The sequence below is a fragment of the Drosophila subpulchrella genome, chromosome 2R (genome assembly GCF_014743375.2).
Source record: "Drosophila subpulchrella strain 33 F10 #4 breed RU33 chromosome 2R, RU_Dsub_v1.1 Primary Assembly, whole genome shotgun sequence".
Lineage (NCBI taxonomy): Eukaryota > Metazoa > Arthropoda > Insecta > Diptera > Drosophilidae > Drosophila > Drosophila subpulchrella.
In genome coordinates, this window is record NC_050611.1 from 19922580 (window position 1) to 19942433 (window position 19854).

At 44.4% G+C, this 19854-nt stretch overlaps 5 protein-coding genes across 8 annotated transcripts; 2 read left to right on the forward strand and 3 right to left on the reverse strand.

The window, feature by feature from the left end:
- Window positions 1–431: 431 nt before the first annotated feature.
- Window positions 432–1081, forward strand: LOC119550496 (lithostathine-1-beta). Its single transcript, XM_037859187.1, has 2 exons — window positions 432–560; window positions 618–1081. Exons 1-2 carry the CDS (start codon window positions 453–455, stop codon window positions 1011–1013), a joined length of 504 nt encoding a protein of 167 aa, XP_037715115.1. The 5' UTR covers window positions 432–452; the 3' UTR covers window positions 1014–1081.
- LOC119550495 lies at window positions 997–2837 on the reverse strand. Its single transcript, XM_037859186.1, has 9 exons — window positions 2704–2837; window positions 2554–2646; window positions 2386–2495; window positions 2239–2333; window positions 2054–2182; window positions 1849–2000; window positions 1646–1790; window positions 1323–1573; window positions 997–1262 (listed from the first exon to the last, which is right to left on the reverse strand). The coding sequence occupies exons 1-9, from the start codon at window positions 2758–2760 to the stop codon at window positions 1143–1145; spliced, it is 1152 nt and encodes a 383-aa protein (XP_037715114.1). The 5' UTR covers window positions 2761–2837; the 3' UTR covers window positions 997–1142.
- Window positions 2838–2993: 156 nt separating this feature from the next.
- LOC119550060 (centrosomal protein of 131 kDa) lies at window positions 2994–7689 on the reverse strand. 2 transcript variants are annotated; one of them, XM_037858522.1, is made up of 8 exons: window positions 7361–7689; window positions 7076–7297; window positions 5656–7018; window positions 5481–5598; window positions 4791–4928; window positions 4310–4730; window positions 3601–4256; window positions 2994–3548 (listed from the first exon to the last, which is right to left on the reverse strand). In XM_037858522.1, the coding sequence occupies exons 1-8, from the start codon at window positions 7385–7387 to the stop codon at window positions 3122–3124; spliced, it is 3372 nt and encodes a 1123-aa protein (XP_037714450.1). In that variant the 5' UTR covers window positions 7388–7689; the 3' UTR covers window positions 2994–3121. The 2 variants fall into 2 exon arrangements, with proteins under 2 accessions (XP_037714450.1, XP_037714448.1); XM_037858520.1 differs by having other exon boundaries at window positions 2995–3548; window positions 5656–7024; window positions 7361–7683.
- Window positions 7690–8229: 540 nt separating this feature from the next.
- On the reverse strand, window positions 8230–16562 carry LOC119550124 (A-kinase anchor protein 200). 3 transcript variants are annotated; one of them, XM_037858606.1, is made up of 2 exons: window positions 16409–16562; window positions 8230–9926 (listed from the first exon to the last, which is right to left on the reverse strand). In XM_037858606.1, the coding sequence occupies exon 2, from the start codon at window positions 9852–9854 to the stop codon at window positions 8529–8531; it is 1326 nt and encodes a 441-aa protein (XP_037714534.1). In that variant the 5' UTR covers window positions 9855–9926; window positions 16409–16562; the 3' UTR covers window positions 8230–8528. The 3 variants fall into 3 exon arrangements, with proteins under 3 accessions (XP_037714534.1, XP_037714536.1, XP_037714535.1); XM_037858608.1 differs by lacking the exon at window positions 16409–16562 and adding an exon at window positions 13663–13679; XM_037858607.1 differs by lacking the exon at window positions 16409–16562 and adding an exon at window positions 13086–13236.
- Window positions 16563–16921: 359 nt separating this feature from the next.
- Window positions 16922–18449, forward strand: LOC119550196 (zinc finger protein 54). The gene is made up of 2 exons (XM_037858741.1): window positions 16922–17376; window positions 17438–18449. Exons 1-2 carry the CDS (start codon window positions 16984–16986, stop codon window positions 18356–18358), a joined length of 1314 nt encoding a protein of 437 aa, XP_037714669.1. The 5' UTR covers window positions 16922–16983; the 3' UTR covers window positions 18359–18449.
- Window positions 18450–19854: the final 1405 nt, after the last annotated feature.

Consider the following 19854-nt stretch of genomic DNA (forward strand, 5'->3'; position numbering starts at 1 on the left):
GTTTGGCAAGTGGTGCCATATCGACCCAAAATGGTTGAAAACCTAGGAAAACCGTTGATATATGGGGAAACCTCTTTGGGCGGAATTAGTATTGAACTTCCCCTAAGAGATTTCTCTGTTTCCAACGTTAAATATGAAGTTATATAATTTATATAATAGATATACGTTGATATAATCGTTCATTAATTGGAAACTATTTCTAAAATGTACACCTAAAAATTGGTTCCATCAAAATTGATTATTAAATGTTATATGCAGAGACTTTAGTCCGATATATTAAATTCTAAATCAGCATAAACCAAATGAAAAACGTAGTAGCCTAAAATAATACAATTACTGGTCGCTTCAAAATAATTGATTGTACCATGGTTTAATATGGTTATGAGCTCTCCACTAGAATTAACTTCATTCGAAATCCGTTCAGAGCATTATTATATAGCAAACTTAAAACAATGACTTTGGTATTGCGCATTCTCTACTGTCTTCCTTTATTGCTGCTACCCTTGCATATAGTAGAAGTTAATGCGAAGGGAATATGTCTCTATTTTAGCGAGGCAATAGTAAGTGATCTTAAGACTATAGAACTCATTTAATGCTAAATGGTCGCTTTACAACAGGCGACTTGGTTTGATGCCCTGATTGCCTGCCAAAAGCAATTCATGTGTTTGGCTGATTTGGACACCGAAGTCACCCTGGTTCAGATGGAAGCCAAAGTGCAACACAATGACCACGGCTACTGGTTCGGCTTGAATGCACACGAGAAAACCAGCTACAGATACGTCTCTAACAACAAGTCCATAGAGTACTCCCCAACCAGTTCTAATCTGGTGAACGATGGGGGATGCGCCTTTGTGAAACACGATGATGGGTTTTACAAATTTCTATCCGCCGACTGCCACGCGAGGAAAAGATTCATCTGCACCATAGTCGAAGAATGCGACGGAGTGCGCATGAGACCCAAAAAACCGCCATGTGTCATAAGCCAGGAGGACAAGGAGATTGTGGCCTATTAATTTCTAGATTGCTACAACAATAAATAATAAAGTGTCTTGGGGCAAGGCATAGATAATTATTTCAGTAATAATTGTATGACTTCAACTTGACATTCCTGAGATTCGTTTCCAAGGGCTTCTTAATCCTACCTAGTCTTTGGAAGCTTTATTCTTCGCTGCCGATTTCAGTTGAGATAGCTGTGCCCGACATTTAGTTTTATAGGCCTGAACCAGTCGTCCTCCAGGTGAAATGGCAATTAAAACATGAATCTGAAAGAAAGATAACAAAAATGTACACATAATTTATCTAAGTTTTGGTTGTTCAATCACCTCCAGATATTCAATCTCCTTTTCATATTCCAAAGATTCTTCCAAAAGTCCCAAAGTGGTTTGAAACTTTTCCGTGCCTAGGATGTAAGTCATTTCACCAATGTTCTGCTTGTACCACTTGGCGTAGTTGTCCAGATTTTTCTGAATATCCATGGTTGATGCACAGGCAGCCCTTGCAGTGAGCAGCAAATGAAGTAGTGACTTCAGACTGCCAGTAGAAGCGGTTTGCAAAAGTCTGTTTTTCAAATACTCTGCAAGTATAAGGGATATACAATGTATATGATAAATGGAATACAGTCTGAAGGAATCAAATTGATTCATACTTTTAATATATGTTGTGGTTTCTGGACTGGCAGCACTGGCGATGGACTGCACTAAAATGAGGAAGAACTTCCATTGCCTAAAGGATTCCGTGTTGGACTGCTTGAAAAGGTACTGAAGGACTTCCTGGTGATGGCCAACAAACAGCTGTAAATAAGGGTAAGTTCAGGAAAGGTTTAAGACCCTTTAAAGAAATATATATAACCTTATCGCAAAGGTGTTTCACAAAAGTAAGTTCATCTACGCCCTCGTTGATCCAGGTGCTGAAGTTGGCGAATGCTTCGTTGATATTCTCGGCCCGGTGAAGTTCCAGCAGGGTGTTCAAATGCATGTTAATGCAAACCTTAAGGGCATTATCTAAAGAATGGGTGATACTATTATTTTAGAACCCTCGTAGTGATAAAACCCACTTGGTATGGCTTTGCATAAAGGCTCCACGTAGCCCAAGTTGCTTATTTTGGGATTGCTAACGAGGCCGGAGTACAGATGGCTCAAAGCTGAAGTAACGATAGAGGTTAACCTCAGTGTAGACTCGGAATCTGAAGGTATAGTCAATTTAAAATATAGAAAACATTAGGATTGCAGGAAGGCTAACCGTAAGCTGCGGCATTAAAGATATTGGCGAGGAGCTCAAACTCGGAGTTTAGGAATATGATCATGTCCACCTGCAGCTCGTCGGAGTTCTCCTTGCTGTGAATGAATGAACTGATCAGTGGGCTTCCACTTGTAACTCCTAACTTACCTAAGGATGTACTGCGTGGCAGTCAGGATGCGGAGTTCCTGGAGCTGAAGGAGCACCCTGAAGCTGCCGACATTCGCCGGCAACTGGCAAAAGAACTTGGCGGCCAGGAACTACAAATATGTGAAGTGTAACTAGACATCATTATATGAATTTTAACAAAGCGCTCACACTTTCCTTGCCATTCAGAATCTTCAGGAGCTCGCGAAATTCGTCCTTTTCGTAGGATGCGACTTGTTGAATTCCGCATTGCTTTTGTATGGTCTGCGGTGGAATATCTTTGGGTAATTACATTATTCATTACTTAAGTAAATAACTTACCCTGCAAATAAAGCCAAAGCTGTTTCCGATATTGGAATAACGAAAAGAATCATCCATTTCGCGGTTTAATTTAATTTAATAAATTCATTTAAATCAACAATTTGTTTTTATGCCGCGTGCAATGTGACCAACACTTTATCCCATTAAAATACCATATATAGAGAAAACCGACTATTATCTATCGATTTTTTGGCGGTCTTAAAAATAACCGTTGAAATTTTCAAACTTCAAATGCTTTAAATCTACTATCTTGTTTATTTATTAGAGTTCCTTGCTTGGATAATTCTATTATTTTCTTTTATTAAATTCTACTCCATGGATACTCCATTATTATAAAGAATCCTTTAAATTGTTTGGGTTGGAGGTCTTATAAATTTAAGTATGAGCTGGCGTGGTCCCATTTTCGAATATATCCTATCTATTTGACACAGTAATCCTTTCGCTGCTGTCGTATAACTGCGTTAAGTTTCAGGCACTGCTGTCTGAGGCCATCGTTATCGCCCTTCAGGATCTCAATGGTCTCCTCCTGCCGCTGGATAGTCTGGTGGACCCGCTTTTGAAGCTGCTCCATCTCCTGCTTGTGCCGCTCGCTGAGCACTCCCAGTTCGTTCTGGATGTCCGCGTTGAGGTTCTCCCGCAGCCTGTCCCGCTCCATAATGATGTCGCCGCACATCTTCTTGCTGTGACTGAGCTCCAGTTGCAGCTGCTTCACCTCCGCCTGGCTGTTCCGCACCTGGGCATCCGCCTCCGCCAGTTTGCCACGAGTTTCCGCGTACTTCTCCCGCAGCGACTTCTCCACGCTCTCGGCCAGAACCAGGTCCTTCTCGTACTTCTCCTTAAGGCGACTGGAAAAGGGATGTTTCTTATAAAAGTGGAGGATATACAGGATCTACTCACTTGATCTTCAGCTCGTGCTCCTCGCTGTGCTGCAGTGCATCGGCCTCCATGCGCACCACCAGCTCGTCCAGCTGGCGATCCCTCTCCGCCCGGTAGTGCTGCCTGATGGCGTTCTCCTTCTCCGCCTGGGCCAATTTGGTCTTGTTCTCGTGCTCCGTCTTCCACAGCTCAAAGTCCGCCTGGTACTGCTGCTCAATGGTGTTGATGCGGTTCTGGTACTTCTCCTCCTGCTTGGCCATCCGCTCCTGCATTTCGAACTTGGCCTGCTCGAGTTCCTGCTCCTGTTCCCTTAGAGCATCCTGTCTCCTGGCCTGGTGGTCGTTCTCCCGCTGACGGATTTCCATCTGAAGACGCTCCCTCTCCGCAGCGAACTCCTCTGTGAGTTTCTGGCGCTGCTCCGCCTGCGTCCTTTGCTCCTCCTCCAGCTGCCTCTCAAATCGCTCCCGGATGGCAGTGCGCTCCTTCTCGATGATGGCCTCTCGATCCTGGGCACAGCTCTCGCGAATGGTCGTCTCGATCTGCTCGTGCTTTGTGCGCGCCTCCTCCAGAGCGTCGAGCAACTGCATCTGGTGGGTGCGCTTCAGTTCGGTCACCTCGCGTTGGTGGTTGCAGTTCATCTTGTTGATCTCCGCCTCCAGGCCTTTAACCGTGAGTTCCTTTAAGGGGAAATCAGTTATGAAACATAATGGCATCCTTTAAGAACCCTTACCTTTATCTTCTTGGTATTCTCGCGCACCCAACGCTCTCGCCGAATCTTTTCACCCGCCATGGTGGTCTCCTTGGTCCTGGCCAGTTCCGTTTCCAGGCGGTGCTCCCAGGCCTGGTTTTGGCTCTCCAGACGGCGGGTGAGGGCCGCCACCTTCTCGCAGAGGGATCCCTTGTCCTTGAGCAGCTGCTCGATGAAGCCCTGATGCCGGGTCACCACCTCCTCGTAGTGCTTCTTTTGATCCCGCAGTTTGGCCGCAGCGGTGGACTTCTCGGCCCGCAGGCTCTTCTGCTTCTCACCCCGCAGCTGGAAGACGTGCTCCTTGGACATGTGGATGGCATTGGCCAACTCATTAGCCCGCAGGCTCAGGGCAATAACCCTTCTGGCCAACTGGTGATTGGGCAACATCAGCAGCTCAGATAATCTGTTTTAAAAGGAGAATATTAGTTGGAAATCTCAAGAGGCTCTGGAATTCTTAACCCACTTGGGCACCTCATCGGTGACATCGGGTTCCACCACGAATTCCACCTCGGATCGATTGCTATCCGGCATGGAGCGACGTGTCTCCATCAGCGTCTTGTCGCAACTGCTCTCCACATTGTTAAGATAGGCCAAGATGTCCCTGAAAAATTGAGATCGATAAACACCATGATTAAGCACAGAGAGAAATATTCAAGTACATTCTTCTTGAATTAAGAACATTTGTTCTTAAAAACCGTGTAAGTACATTTTGGTACCAATGTTCTCAATATTAGAACGAAATGGTGAGAAGAGAAAAGATAAATTGAGTTTATTAAGCAATTTTTAATAAGTTTACACTACTGACTGAATAAATAGTTTTGTTGTTGAGATATACAATGTACATAACGCCCATTTAACTTGATTCAAGCACAATGAAAACATTTTCAACTTCAAAAATTTCGTTCTATTTCCATTTTCAACTCAGATGAGAATGTCGAATTATCTCTGTGAAGAATTCGTTTTCTCAGTTGTTCGAGAAGAAACGTTCTTGAAATCAAGACGAAAGTGTTCTCTATTTTGATTTTCAAATGATGCGATTTTGAAGTAGAGTTGAATGTTGTCTTTTAAGACGAAATTAGTCGCGATATGGTGAATTTAAGATTGCCTCACAGTTGAGATCAAGAATACTGTTTACCGAGTGGGTCTTACTTACTTGTACTTATCACCACTTTCAGGAACTGCTCCTTCACTAAGGGTAACTGTTTCGGCGGTCTCGCAACGAGAATCCAGTTTCAGGTTCAGTTCACTGGGAATGCGCTCGGAGAAGTTATCTGTTAAGTAAATAAAGGTTATTAGTAACATTCTAAACCCCTTAACCCATAGCCCACCCCTCTTTTTGTCCTCTTCGATTTCCTTGATGACGGATACAATCTCGTCGTAGGTGGAGTCCCTAGAGTCCTCATTCGACTTTAGAGACATCTGAGAGGCAGTATCGTTGTCCTGACCCTCGTCCAGATCCTCCAGTCCCGGCTTGTGCTTGTGATCGTACTGCTTCTGATCCTGGATGCTCATCCAGCTGTCCACCTTGTCGAGATTGTACTCGGAGAGCTTTCGCTCCTCCCGCAGGTTGCCCACACTGATGGCCTTCTTGAGTTTTCCCAATGGAGCAGGATTGGCTGCCATCTTGTTCACCTTGGGCTTACTGCTCCTGGCAATGGGATCCGCACTGGCGGGCTTCACGTTCTCCTTCTTCTTGCCCACAAATGGAGGAGTCGAGGCCACCTTGAGGTAGTTGTTAATCACGGATTCGGAACTGCCACTCCCAAATGATCTTCTATCGTCTTGCAGGGATGGTAAGAAATTGTTTTCGGCCCCAAAGTTCCTGGGGTTGGAAGCTGATCTGTAGGAGGTGGCACTATTGGCAGAGGAACTAGTAGTGGCTCCGTTCTTGGTCTCCGAAAGATTGTTCTGCTTCTCCTTCGAAGGAGAGCCAAACTTGTCCAAATAGTTGGGCAGTAGCTCTATGTTGTTGAGGGTTTCGGTTCCCAAGTGGTTCTTCACCGCCTGGTTGTACTCTCTTATGACATTTAACTCTGGAGTGGGAGCCTTGGGAAGAGTGGGAATGGGATCTGTGGGTTTGGGTTCCTCCACGAACCGACAGCTGGGTGCATCACAGGCACACTTGACCTCCGCTGTGGATGAAGCCTCATTGGTACTAGTGGTGGAAGAGGATCGCGTACTGCAAGTGCAGTTCTCCGAGGGACATTTGGGATACTCGTAGGTCTCTGCCAGAACCTCTCCTTCGGCGGCAGTGGAACCGAAGTGAACTGATTTCTTCTGACCAGCTGGATCAGCCTGCTCCACTTTGCTCAAGAAACTGGGAAGAGTTAGGGGACCCGGGGCGGAGATACTAGACCTGACTTCTTGTTTGTCATTATCGCAGTCACTGGAGTCCAAGTCGTTGTGCATATTGGGCTTACTGAAGGACACTCTGCCCGGAAGATCTGGCTTGGCGGTGCGCTGGAGGAGAGCCCCATTGCTGAGGCCCTGGGTTCCGGAGTAGGAGGAGTAGGATTTGCCCTTTTCACCAGCTGACATGGTGACCAGGAAGTGCTCCCCCTCCTCGCTGCTGTCGGGGGTGCGCTTCTGGAGCGAGTAGTCCGACTCGGAGGAGTTGCAGGTGCTGCGGCAGAGCCAGCTGCGCTTGATGGGCTCCTCCAGGAGGGATTTCAGCAGGTCGTTGGAGGATACCTGCCGCTGGAAGAGGATGTTACAACACCGATATCCACGGGGGTGTGACCTGCTTACCTTGGTGCTGTTTCTCAGCTCCTTGTCGCTGAAAAAGGTGCTCAGCCGACGACCGAACTTGGGGTCCGCGGACTGAGGTCTTCCCAGGAAGGGCGAGGAGCGACTGCGCTGTTGGAGGAAGTTGGCCGAACGAGGCCGGAAATGGGGACACGGACTGTGGAGACTCGTCAGCGAACGACTTGTGTACTTGGGCTTCGTTTTCTGTCGTGTAGCGAGGTTTATCTGCGACCCAAATACCAGATAATCCCCCTGGGGGGTGTTGCGATATAAAGTCATAGAACCTACCTGCGAGCCCTTAAGACATAAATCCATAATAGCTTTAAGTTAGGCACTCATCTAGATAGTTTTTGGAAGCGACTGCCCTGCCATAGCCTACTGGTTTTCAAACAGGACTAACTCACTTGAGTTTGTTTTGGCCAACGCGGAAAACCGCCACCACAGGCATATCGATTAAACGCATGTGCTGGGCTAGCCATGAGGGTCAGGAGCAGTCAGATGTTGGTCAGCAATGCAACCCCCGAAAGGCAGGTGGGTTGACATGGTTACCTAACCACCTGACCCACCCTCGATCGCCAGGACAGGTGTCGCGTCTTCTTTCAAATGATTCACTCCACTCCCACTCCATTAAAGTATTATTTTATTATATTCATGTCAATCAATCACCGACTATCGCTAACCAGCGGAATCAAAGCAATTAATCACGGAGGGCAACTGATTGCGAGTGGAGCATATCGAAGCGAAGGTCACAGCACGGGGTTCAATGCTAGACATCGGCAAACACTTTCGGTTTTCATTCAATACCAAACACCACTCCCCGAACTCGTGGTCTTACCATTCTTCGGGGTGGTATCTCCACCGACTTATCAAGAACCACCCTGACTAATTGTAAACATATTTTAAATATCTCATAGGAACTCAGACTAATTCCTCATGAATCAAATGTAGATATCGAGATAGCAATACCCAATGCGCCATTTAAGACCCTTCGAGTTCTAAGACAACACTCTCTATTGGTATGCCTCTGTATAAACAAAAATAGTGCTATCTTTGTGGAACAAGTTAAAGTACTCCAGATGGAAGTAAATAAAAACAGTATAGAGAGCACTCAAGTGGCTTTCAGTAACCCATGGGTAGTATTCCAGTTCAAAGTCGCATTCTCAATAATAATAATTTATTTAAATAAAGCAAATGGTGTCTATTGCAATAAACGTAGTTTGGTTTAGCAAGTCCCAAGAACACGCTTTGGGGACCGGGCCTCCATGGGTGGCTTTACGGGATGGGGCACTCCACTCGACTCTCTCGATACTGACTGATGCGCGAAGCATAAAATTAAATTTGGCAACATTTCTCGTAATCAACTTAGCAGCTAACACAAAATACAATACAATATAGTTGACGGTTTCTTGTTTAACAAACAAATTGCACTACTCCTGATCCTAAAGGCGATGGTCTTCTAGTCTGCCCTCAAAACGGGCGTCACCTGGACCTCGTTCTGGTCGTCGCTCTTGATGTCGAACTTTAGTTTGGCCAGCTCCTTGAGCTCTCCTCCCTCGGGCACCTCGCTGACCACCTTCACGGTGTCCGGATAGTGGTTCTCACCGCCTCCCAGCTCCTGGGAGAAGCTGACCACGGTCTTGGGTTCGTAGTTCACTCCCAGGGCGCCACTGGGATCGGGAGTGGGTATGCTGGGGCCATCGCTGCTCTGGCCATTGGTGTGCGAAATGGTGATGGCCTGCTCCTCCTCCTGGTGGCCATTGGTGGCTGGAGCTGCCTCCTCCTGGTGGCCATTGGTGGCTGGAGTAATCTCCTCCTTCTCTCCATTTTGCTCAGGAGCAGCTGGCTCCACCACCTCCACCTTGGCTTCCACTGCAGCGGGAGTGGCTACCTCCTCCGCCTTCCTCTCAGCTGCCACTGGAACTGGCTCTGGTTGGGCCTCCACCTCTGGCTCCTCATCCTCGCCAGCCACCGCCTGGTTGACCTGCTCAATGGCCTGGGCCACCTCCTCGGGAGCCACCTCATTGTGGCCATTAGTGACTGCCTCCTCCGTGTGACCATTGCTGGTGATGGTTTCCGGCTCAGTAATCAGAGCAGAGGTGACCACAGCGGCCACCTGAGGCTGCACCTCCTCCTCCTCCAACTTCTCGGCCACGGGGGCAGGAATCTCGAGGGATGGCACGATGGCCGGACTGGCCATGGTCTCCACGAACGAGGTGCGATTGGGCGAGTCCGGCGAGATCATGACGTGCGTGAAGTAGCCGCTGCGCCGGCTCTCAAAGTCCAGCACATTCTCCTTGGCCAGTCGCTCCTGGATGCGTCGCTGGCGTCTGATGAACTCCGGCACGTTTTCGTCCTCCGCCTCGGCGGGTGGTGGTGAATCCGCCAGCTTTGGTCGCCTTAGGACGACCTTGGCCGCCTCGTTCTCCGCCTCGGAGGAGCCATTGCCATTGCCATTGGAGGCCCAAGTGGCGGCCGCATTCGAGGGCTTGAAGACCCCATTGAACTTGGTGCCCACTACGAACTTCTGGGGATTCACCGCCGTGCTGGTGGCGCTCTTGTAGGCATTGTAGTTGTTGTTGGCTGAGGGCTGGGCGGACAGTGGGCCACCATTTCCGTTTCCGTTGCCATTCTCATCGATCTTTGGCGACCTGGCGATGGTGAAGTTGGGCTTTCCATGGCTGATCAGCAGCTTGGCCGCCGGCGAGGGACTCTTGTCCGGCAGCGGCGAGGGCAGTCCGCTCCGGATCTGTATGCTCGGCTTGTTGTTGACTGTCTCGGCCATCTCTGTATGCCTTTGAATCTGGTCGCGTTCGGGGCTTTTACTTTCCGTTTCCGCCGTTCACTCTAACGGTCGCTGTTTTTTGGGACAAAAAGAAGAGAAGACAAAGCGTTTTAATAAAACATTCGAGATGGCAAAAATTAAATCGTTCAATCATGCTAATTTCCAGCGCCATAAGCATTCAAAGTGAAAGAGAAGAGAGCTCGAAGGAAAAATGCGAAAAAACCGTCAGCTAATTGCAACAATTTTGTTTGATTAGCTGGAACTGTCTGTAGATTAGTAGCGGAATAATATCTTATCTAAAGATTTACTGCTAAAGATTTGAACTAGTAAGCCACTTGGATTCTTGGTTTATGAAGGTTTGATTAGGTTGCAGAGAATAGGGATGAAATGAGTCAATGCAACGGAAATTCAAAAGTTGGTGAATCATCCATTCGCCGAATTTTGTAATTTGTTCAAGTGTTTCCCACAAGCCTTATCAGAACTATTCAAAAAGAAATACATTTATTTAATAGCCACACAACTCCATATCCATACATCATATGCCAATCTAGCCTATGACACTCCATTCTGCCAACTCACAACTCACTTTCGTATGCAAACAGTTTGCAATCGTTTCACATGGCGTATGCGTAATTACGTAACTCCAGCCAATGGCAGTGGCAGTGAGAATTCCAGGGTCAGCCCCTGTCTACTGGGGCTATTGTAAGGCCCCAAAACAAATACCGGTTGATTGCTGATGGAGCTGAACTTGCTTAAATATCAATTAGATCGATGGGGCCATCGAAAATGCCCCGAGTTTGACGAAAGCGAAATAGTGTGGCGCTCTAAAACCCAGATACCTAATTGTTTGGCGGGACAATCAATCCGTTTTCCGATCCAGATCGATCAGACAGACCCATGTGACATTCCCAGCCCCGAAAACCCATCAGTTGACCAAGGCACGTAAACTTACGATCGAAACCGATAGGAATACCGAGTACTATGCGAATACTTTCATTGCCAGCCCATTTTCATTAGCATAGCATTTTCCGTCGCACTTCGAGGGGTAATTCAATTAAGAGCTGCAATTTATGGCCCTGCACTGCATCGTAATTCTAGAAGCGTTCGATTGCCCCTAGAGCGAGGTCAGCTCCCAGACTTGCTTTTGATTTTCGCTTTCCGATTACTCAGAGGCGGTCGATTTACGATGAATACCCCGCAGTCTGACTTTAACAGATCAATTAGGAAAATGGAAATAGCTAACTCATTACCATACTAGAGATTTGGGATCTGTTTTTTAGATAAACCAATATAAAACTGGTTTTGAACCAATCAACATATTCTGTTATAATCTTATGGGACTTTATAGAGATATTATCTCTAGCTGATTTTATGATTGACACAGTAACTTAATTATTCCCCACGAAAGTGCGTCAACTGGGGCTTTACTACATTTATTCCCTTAGCCTGTTGTTGGAACCCCATGACAAACAATTAAACAATGTCTGGTACTGATAAAAGCGAAACGAAAACGAATTTATACCCGGCTCTCGGATATTTCTCGTGTTTTTTTCAACTCTGCCGCCTGGCAAATGGGTATTTTTATGGGCTCGGGGGAGGAGTGTTAAGTGCGCACAACTGGGATGAAACTCTGGCCAGAGATCGCGGCCCATAACTTCCAATGGCAATATTTTGTTTTCGCCCCTCTGTTTGTTATTTGTATATTATTTTCCCACTTGGTTACCCGGCAATCGCTTCGCGTTCGACCAATTGGCCTTGAAATAGCTGCTGTGTACAGCCGCATGAAGTGCACTGCTGGCTATTTTCGTTACCAATTTGCATAAGGCGAACGAGAGTGAAACACCATAGGTGAGTGGCTACCGATTGTACTCAATTTATGCATAGAAAAATAAATAATCAAGCCAGCTACTTGAGATTCTTCAATAACAGAAAAACAACTTGTTCTTTTTATGGTTATAATCCACACATAACATATATCATATAGCATGATTACTAACTATTTAAGAAGAACCACTTTTAAGAAGAAACATGGTATAAGTTGAAAAACATATTTTTTTGACTAAAAATGTTTAATACAATCATCAAATTCATATCTGTTGAGTAAACCCATGATGAATTATAAAATTAGGACCCATAAAAATTGCGTTTTTTGAAAGTATTTGAACACAATGCGATATCTTTGTTTATCTTACTAGAGCGAAAGCATCCGCTGAGCAAGATATTAAAAAATTCCCGACAATACGAGGGAATGGCCACTTTCTTATGCCCATTTCACCCAAATTCTTTGCATCTTCGTATTCAGGGTGTGAATTGAGACGAACTAAGACCCGGGGCCGTAAAAGAGCGTTTGCCTTAGAAATTCGATTTGGAGTTGCGTGAGTTGGGTGCGTCTATCACTCGGCAGATCAAATTAGTTCCCTGCCTCTCCCTCCTTCCCGAACCTTTTCCCCTGGTTTCCCTATAGAGTGTATTGCGGTTGCTGGCAGACAAACTCGGTCAGCACTGGCACTGTGTGAACCGAAAACGAGTACAACAATTGCAATCTTCTTACATCTCTTGGGAACTTGGTGTGGGTTGACTTGGCCAAGAGCTACGACTTCGGGGGCCCATAAATATCAGCCAAAAGGGTGTCGAGTCGGAAGGGGTAATCTTATCAAAGGCATTGCCAAAATCGGGCAGCTTATCAGCCAGGCCAGCATAATCCAAAACGATAAGGCTGCACTGAGGTTCGGAAACTCTGTACTGAAGTATTACCCAATCATGTGATTAACGGCCCTAGACCGCGCGAAAAGAAAGTGAAATCGGCTGGCATGAAGTAAAACATAAGCCAGAGCCCGAGTTCAAGGCACTGCGATGGATGTGCTCTTCAGGGAGAGTGTTTTGCCGCCTGGCCGCATAATTAGTTGTAAATATTTTTATACGTTTTATGGGATTTATGGTTATGAGGTGGCGAGAAAGCCAGGGCATGTCTTCCTCGATTAGGGCCCGTATATGATATGCCAGGGTTATAGAACGTGTTTGAGATACGCGACAATTCGTTATAGATGGGCAATTTAACGGCCACAAATGTCAAAGTCACGAACGTGGAGCGTAAGCGGCTTTTTTTTTTGTGGCCAACGCGGCGTATGAGCGATCGTAAGGAGCTCAGACCATATTTACACGTTTGCAGGTTTTCGTTATATCTATCTCCAAATATTATTATTTTCAACACACACTGAGATATGGACGCACCTTTAATTGGAGGCTAACTGTCCGCTGCGTTACCGTAAAACGCCAAAACGTAACTGAAAACTGAATACTGGAAACTGAACGAGCAACTTCGAAGTTCGAACGCCTGGAGTCACATCGTCGTCGCTCGTCGGCGGTTATCGCTCTGCTCGTGCGCATATAGCTGGCAAAATAAATACGAATTCCGAATACCAGATACCATATACCATATACGAGATACCTGAAAAGCTGTGGGCCACTGGCGCTTAATAGCCGAATGCCCTAGAGGCGCCCTGCGTGAAAGGTGCGCTTCGTAACATCCCCCAGAAAAACCAGAGAAAATGGTATAGCCACATAGCTGATGTGTGGACACTACTTAATTGCTTGCAAATTATGAACCATCTGGAGTGTGTAGCATTTAGGCAACCCAAAAGTGGACACTTCCGACGGGCCAAATTGAAGAAAATCCGCAATATTTGCAAATATTTACACAAGTTTACACGTGCCGCAGTCGCATGATCTGCTGATCATGAATGTGCTGTAAGAACCCGATTATCTGTTTATTTGCTCGGCAAATGGGAACAACTTGTCGTTGACTCACTGTGTAGTATTTATTTGCTCAACCCAATGGGTCAGCTTTAGACAAACACGTATTTACTTTGCGAGAGTGGTTATTCAATGAGCCATAGATTACCCGCGGCATTGCTTTATGACTGCTGCAATTACGGCGTATTTATAGATCGCTTATTGGGGATCCCGACCCAACAGGCTACTTTCAAGTGGCTTGCGTATGTAATATTAATGGTAGAAGAGCCAAAGTTCGGAGTCATTAAGACACTGGGTTTAAAAATATAATCTCATCCATATACAATCGTTTCTTGAGCATATTGCTTACGTGCAGCCCAGTAAACTATGGCGATACAGATAAAAACAATACATTACCTAATCAATATAGTTTTTAAGCAAAGTCATTATAGTCAAATATTTGTCACGTAGAATTTTTGGTAATTTAGGCAATGTCTCTATAAAGCAATAGAGGGTGTCACTGCTGATAAAAATAATTCAAAGTAATCTTTATAGTTCATAAACAACCAAATATACTTCAAATATTTATAACGAGCTTTTATTCACATAAATTAAAACAATAAAGTATATTTGTCTGTATGGTAATAAGGAAATTAAATAATAAAGATTATAATCTTTTGAAGAATAATAATAATAATCCTTTAAGAATACCATACAAACTATACATATTTTTGTGATATTAACTTGTTTATTGATTCTAGCTATTTACGTATTAAGCTTTTTAAAAATTTCGCCCTTTTTCACACGTTTTCTGAGCTCCCTGTATTGAAGTTCGCATAAACACTAGAGTTCCCGAAACCCCAAAACACACGAATCCATATCGCTTTTGATAACCATGGCCAACACCAAAATTTTATGAGCTAGTGCTGTGTTTTTGTGTCGCTGTTTGATTATTTCGCTGATAGCGAGAGCAAAGTGTGTTTGCCATTTACACGATTACGATTCTGCTGGGGCTACATACAAAAATGCGAGGGCTTCCGCGCAAAGTCGACCGATTTCCCCCGATGGCCGTGAAAATCCCGGGGGAGTGGCGGCGGGATGTGGCAGAGTGGATTCGACTGGAGTGGAGTGGGAAAAGCTGTTTAACTTGTGCCCGCGGGGAGTGGCCTGGCCCCAAAACGGAATGAATGCCCCATATACATGCTGCCCGGTCATCATAAAGCCTGGAAAACTGGTAACTCGGCACAGAGAAAAAATACAGCCGATATAGGTCATCGATTCGGGAGTTTTTCACATCGATGTGCCTTCAGGAACCTTCTATAACACATCTAAGGTATAGACTATTACATAAGTAATAGGTACTATTTAATAACCAAGCTAGTTAAATATTTTTATGATCATTATTGTGTTAAGATCTCATTTGTTCCTGATAAAAAGTATTAGAAGTCTAAACAGGTTTTAAATATTATCATTTTAACATTTCATCATAATAAGAGAAGATCCTATAAACAAGTATCCCTTCTAAATTGTATATAATCATTATAAGGTTTTCAGTTTCAATTATTATCAAATTAACATTTCATCATAATAAGAGAAGATCCTAAAAACAAGTAATCCTTCTAAATTGTCTATAACCATTATAATGTTTTCAGTTTCAAATATTATCAATTTAACATTTCATCATAATAAGAGAAGATCCTAAAAACAAGTATCCCTTCTATATTGTATATAATCATTATAAAATTTTCAGTTTCAAATATTATTAATTTAACATTTCATCATAATAAGAGAAGATCCCAAAAATAAGTATCCCTCAAAAATAGTGTATAATCATTATAATATTTTCAGTTGCCTTATTGATCTAACGATAATTATTAAGCATAATAATTATAGGTTGACCTTTAATAAAACTTAAAAAAAGAACGCTCTTGACAGCACGACTCTGCTGGACAGGTATATGGATACATATACAATGTTTTTTTCAAGAAATAAGTATTGATTCTTTTATGATTTATTAATAAAACCCATACATTGTTGTAGCTGTCTGTCGACCTGTTTTCGCCCAGCGGAGGAAGCCAGTTTTGGCAGTCCCCAATCGATGTGCTAATTACTGGGATACCGGAATTCAGAATTCCACAACTCCAGAACTCTATATCTACATCCATCCGATGGCAGCTCCCCAGACGATGTTTGCACATCATTACAATTACGCCGCCGAGTGCTTTATTTTAATGATCTATTTGCGAGCGCGGTTGAATAACACGCTAATTGACACACAACGCAAACGGACGTGCACTTGAGCCGGAGTCGCAGTCAAAGGCGGATTCAGATTGGATTCGTATTGGGAATGCTCGCAACCTTGACAAAGAAAATTTCCAATTAACGGCGCTCGCCAATTTGCGTACACTGCGCGAAAAGCAAACACGCACGAAAGTGGCACACGCCGTTCGTTAAGAACTTATTAATTTTTAGCAATTATGCCATAATGGCGGTAGTTATCAAATTGGGTCGCCATTTCTGCGAATAGAGAACCGAAATTCTGGCCACTGCGTGATCGAGGGGCAAATAGCTAATCGCAAATGGCAGAAATGGATGAAAGAAAACACATTGATTGGCTTGATTATGCACAATAAATAAGAGTCGGTGACTTGTTGTTCACTTTTGTCAGCTTTCCATTCGTTTATGGTAAATTGCTGGGCGCTGCTGCTTCTGCTGCTGCTGCTGCTGCCAATTAAAATAGAAATTGTTGACCAGCCCAGCCGAAAAGTCTGTCGTTTGCTTTGCATAAAAAATTAAAACTTGAACACACAAACGAAACATACGAATTATTATTGCTGCTATTGTTGTTGTGGCTCTGCTGCACGCGGTGTAAAACTTTCGAATCTGCTGCTTTGGATCGGATCGGATTGAATCGGATCGGAAACGTTTGGATAGCGCAAAAACGCTCTGCACAGGCGCGTAACGTGTTTTCAACTGAGCTCGCTGAGATCGCGGCTACAGCAACAGCAACACCAAAAGCAGCAGCGGCAGCAACAGCAACACCCAAAGCAGCAACAATGCTAGTTTTAATGAATGAAAGCGCCATTTTTTTACCCGCTTTGTCAGCCAACAATGTGCACTTCTCGTACACTCGCCACAAAGCCAGTCCTTTGAGTGCACAAACAAAAGACAAGCAAAACAAAAGCCAAAACAAACATTGCTGTTTGACCAAAAATATTTGAATTCGATAAGGCCATGTAAGCCTATCGATAAGTCTTGGCCGTTACAAGCCTTTTTCAACACTAACTTGTAACCTATCGATAGCCGATATGATTTACACTTCCCCATATCGACTATCGAATTTGTTTATAAGATTTGATATTATTTATTTATTAAATAGCATGAAAAATCTGTGGACATGCCCCCACAACTTTCAAATGGCCAGCACTATGTGGAAAGTGCGCGTGTTTATATGAGAAGGGACTCCTCCATTCTGATTAAATGCTGCCTGTGCAATGCAGACACTTTTGCTGGTGGCAAGTGGGAGGATTTCAAGAGACACCTGATTCAAGGACACGGCGGAGCCCGCCAGTCGGATGAAGATATGGATGAGATCCAGGACGAGGTGCAGATAGAGCTGACCAACCTCTTAGAAGCGGGCATTGGTCAAGAATCCCAGTTGGGAGGAGAGCAGAAGGAGGAATTGTTTACCAATGTGGAGTTCCTAGATGAGGAGGAGGAAGCCATAGAACTAAACAGCTCATCGGATGAAGGGCAGGATCAGGATGAACCTAGGAGGAGTGGCCACCATGTAAGTACTATTGGTTCCCAAGGAAATCCACTTATGACACCTGATTTTGTACCGCTTACAGGACTTCATCCTCAATAAACCAAATAAGCCCTTTTATAGTTTGCAGCACACTAGTCCCGGAATCATTCAGTATTTTATAGAGCTCCTGCGCCGGCAGGAGTATCTCTGGAGCAGCCACCATGGAATCAACAGAAAGGATCGCTTGGAGAGCTCCAAAAAAGTGGCACAGGCGCTGTCCCACCGGTTTGGGTGCCACTTGCAGCCACAGTTAGTTAACGCCAGTGCTCGATTCCTGCAAGTCTGGTTCGAACGACAGTACGTGATGCAACTGAGCAACTCTGACTTTCGGTGCCGCCACCCAAAGTACTACCACAGCCTCCTGAGATTCATGCCCACTAGCCATATCTCGGTGACCATTTGCGAGGAGTGCGACCGGCGTTGCCTCAACGAGCGTCAGCTACGGCTACACAAGTTTCGATTGCATGGTGGACCAAATCCGAATACATGCCATGTGTGCCACCAGGGCTTTCCGCTCGCCTCAAAGCTGCAACAGCACAAGGCGCGCTACCACTTTAAGCCGCAGGAGTGGCAGTGCAGCAGATGCGACTACAATGCACCTTCCAAGTGGGACTTTCAGCAGCATCAGGCCATGCACGCCGGACAGAGGAACTACACCTGCGAGGTGTGTGGGCACAGCTGCAAGACCAGCTCCGCCTTGGCAGTCCATCGGCGCACGCACGACCAGCCGAGATTACAATGTCCCCAATGCGACCGGCAATTCCGAGAGAATTACACCTTGAAGAGGCACATCCGTAAAATCCACGAGGGCGACAATGCGCGGAGGTTTTCCTGCAGCATTTGCTCGAGAAGATTCCAAGCGAAGGAGATGCTAGAGCTGCATGAGTTGGTTCACTTCCAGAGGGAAGAAAAGGAATCGCATGAGACTGAAGATCCGGAGGCACTAGATTCACCCTTTAACTAAGTACGAATAAGAACAACACAAGTTATTTGAAGACTGAATCTTAGTTGATAATAATATAAGTTTTAAAATGAATTATAGCTTAACAGACTTACTTATATAGCTATTCGAATGATTGACTACCGAATGCAGAGAGTTAAACCAAGCTTTGCATTATTTTCCCTTAGCTACTATACTAACTAGAATCACCTTTTCGCCGCGTATTAGGATCTGTGGCAGATCTCGCTTAATTTTCACGTTCTTCCGGCTTAAACTTTTGTCTTGGGCCTTGGAAAGAGTGATTCCAGATGTCGAACTTTTTGAGCGCACTCTCGAAGGCGGCCAGGTTTTGGTAGACGTCTTTGGGGACCACATCCGTCACCTTGTAGTTGGGTTCGTATAAGGCTCGCAAGGGATTAAACTGATCACTGCAGACATCCAGTTCGGGAATATGGCTGGAAGCATCTTCTTTTGAATTTTTCGGGTCCTCCGATTCCCTGTCATTCATTTCTGATCCTAAAAAGTCTCTTAAAATGCGGGTTTGTTGGTAAACAAATACGCCGGCTAACCTATATGCTCGATAACAGTTATCGATTAATTTGGAGGGAGGCAAAAGCGATGATAATTTAAAAATTAAAAAAAGCCCTACAAAACCACTTTTAAAAGTGGTTCCTTACCCTATAATTCACAAAAGAAGTTATATATCCTATATTATCATCCCTTTTTGTTATCACTAGCTTTTACTAATTTAATTAAAGGTGTAGAACGGCCTATTATCCCAAGTCTGTATGACCACAGGCACTTGTGCTGGCGCCTTGCTCGGTTGGGGGTGGCAGACGGTATGCTCAGGCACGCATATAGGCATATTAAATTCCGCAAAGGTACCTTTAATTATTAATAATAATAATTAATTATTTCTTATTTTGAATTTTATGTAACTTTATGAAATTTACTTTACAGTAAAGTAAAGTCTTTACTTGAATAATAATAAAAAAATATTGATGAAAATGTAAAGCTTTCGATTATTGGTGAAAATGTTAAGTTTCTAACAGGAGGGAACGGGCCAGCAGCATGCAATTTAGAGCAAGACGACTATATAAAACATAGAATGATTATTGCGGTAAATTTGTTTCAAATTTCTTAAGAACAAGAAGTGGCAAGAACAGCAAGTCGAGTGAGGCATTAAAATAAGCAGTGAAGGAAGCTATTAAAATAATAAATGGATAACAGACAATTGAAAGAGGGTAAGTACGAAATCTTTGTGATTAAGCCAAGTCTACTTTCATTTTGTGTTCGCGACCGCATGTTTTTTGCCAACATGAAAATATTTACAAAAAAAAAGGATATAAACGTTTGCTTAATTTTTTTTTGCTATTCGATAACATTTTTTTTAGCTCTTTGCTTACTGTAAATGCAAACTAAGCAAACACTAAGCAAAGAGCTAAAAAAAATACTATCGAATAGCAAAAAAAAAATTAAGCAAACGTTTATATTCTTGTTTTTATTTGCAAAAAGTGCGT

Coding starts and splice junctions, on each gene's coding strand:
- LOC119550496 (XM_037859187.1), top strand. CDS start 453: ATGACTTTGGTATTGCGCATTCTCTACTGTCTTCCTTTATTGCTGCTA. Junction 561..617: donor TCTATTTTAGCGAGGCAATA/GTAAGTGATCTT, acceptor GCTTTACAACAG/GCGACTTGGTTTGATGCCCT.
- LOC119550124 (XM_037858606.1), bottom strand. CDS start 9,854: ATGGCCGAGACAGTCAACAACAAGCCGAGCATACAGATCCGGAGCGGA.
- LOC119550495 (XM_037859186.1), bottom strand. CDS start 2,760: ATGGATGATTCTTTTCGTTATTCCAATATCGGAAACAGCTTTGGCTTT. Junction 2,001..2,053: donor TTTATGCAAAGCCATACCAA/GTGGGTTTTATC, acceptor CCCATTCTTTAG/ATAATGCCCTTAAGGTTTGC. Junction 1,574..1,645: donor AACCACAACATATATTAAAA/GTATGAATCAAT, acceptor TTATACTTGCAG/AGTATTTGAAAAACAGACTT.
- LOC119550196 (XM_037858741.1), top strand. CDS start 16,984: ATGCCCCCACAACTTTCAAATGGCCAGCACTATGTGGAAAGTGCGCGT. Junction 17,377..17,437: donor CTAGGAGGAGTGGCCACCAT/GTAAGTACTATT, acceptor TACCGCTTACAG/GACTTCATCCTCAATAAACC.
- LOC119550060 (XM_037858520.1), bottom strand. CDS start 7,387: ATGGATTTATGTCTTAAGGGCTCGCAG. Junction 5,599..5,655: donor CGAAGAGGACAAAAAGAGGG/GTGGGCTATGGG, acceptor TTTACTTAACAG/ATAACTTCTCCGAGCGCATT. Junction 3,549..3,600: donor GAGCACGAGCTGAAGATCAA/GTGAGTAGATCC, acceptor TCCCTTTTCCAG/TCGCCTTAAGGAGAAGTACG.